Raw genomic sequence first — 669 nt, forward strand, 5'->3', positions numbered from 1 at the left:
CCTTGGAGCCATGCCCAGGTGCGCACAGCCGCCCCTTGCCCTGGCAGACGCCCTCCGCGCTCGCACATCCGCGCGCCGCCGACACCCCTAGGAGCTCCCGGAGCGCGCCCCGCTCTCAGGGCTCGGCAGCAGGTGCCTCGCCGCGCAGACTCGCCGGGCGCGGGGACCGGCTCGGGCGCGGGGCCGGCTGGGGCGGGGCAGCGGCGCGCGTTCCCCGCCGGCCACACGGGCCGCCCTGCGCTCGGCGAGGGGCGTGTGCACCGGCTGGGGACCCGCGGGCCCCATGTTCACGGAGCTGAGGACCAAGCCGAGCCCCCCGCGAGGCCGCGCCGGGGCTGTGCGCGCCGGCTTCGGGGAGCGCCGAGATGTGGACGGTGAGCAGGGCTGGACCCGGGCGCGGAGCTATCGCGGTCTGGGGGCTCGAGGACCGGAGGGACAGGGCCGGGTCCTAGCGAACTCCAAGCTGCAGCCGCTCTCGGGGTAGGGGGCGCGTCCCGGCCGAACGGGGTTCCCGGTGTCTTTATCCCGCGCTGGGGCGAGGGCGGTGGGGGGGGGGGGAGCGACGGTCAGGCCTTGGGGATCGGCGCGCCCTGGTTTGGGGGAGGTGACCCGCCGAGGCTCCGGTCCCCAGGCTAGCACCACCCTGCGGTGACCTTTTCCTCCGCGCGG

The 669-nt window shown here is 77.1% G+C and overlaps 1 protein-coding gene across 1 annotated transcript in view; it reads left to right on the forward strand.

The window, feature by feature from the left end:
- Positions 1-365: 365 nt before the first annotated feature.
- The window catches only part of SAMD10 (sterile alpha motif domain containing 10), a gene marked incomplete at its 3' end in the record, with an annotated part of 2,931 nt that continues 2,627 nt past the window's right edge, over positions 366-669 (forward strand). The window contains exon 1 of the mRNA XM_055090652.1: positions 366-374. Coding sequence (XP_054946627.1) covers positions 366-374 — 9 coding nt within the window. The remainder of the gene's footprint in view (positions 375-669) is intronic.

Source organism: Physeter macrocephalus, chromosome 14, assembly GCF_002837175.3.
Source record: "Physeter macrocephalus isolate SW-GA chromosome 14, ASM283717v5, whole genome shotgun sequence".
Taxonomy (NCBI): domain Eukaryota; kingdom Metazoa; phylum Chordata; class Mammalia; order Artiodactyla; family Physeteridae; genus Physeter; species Physeter macrocephalus.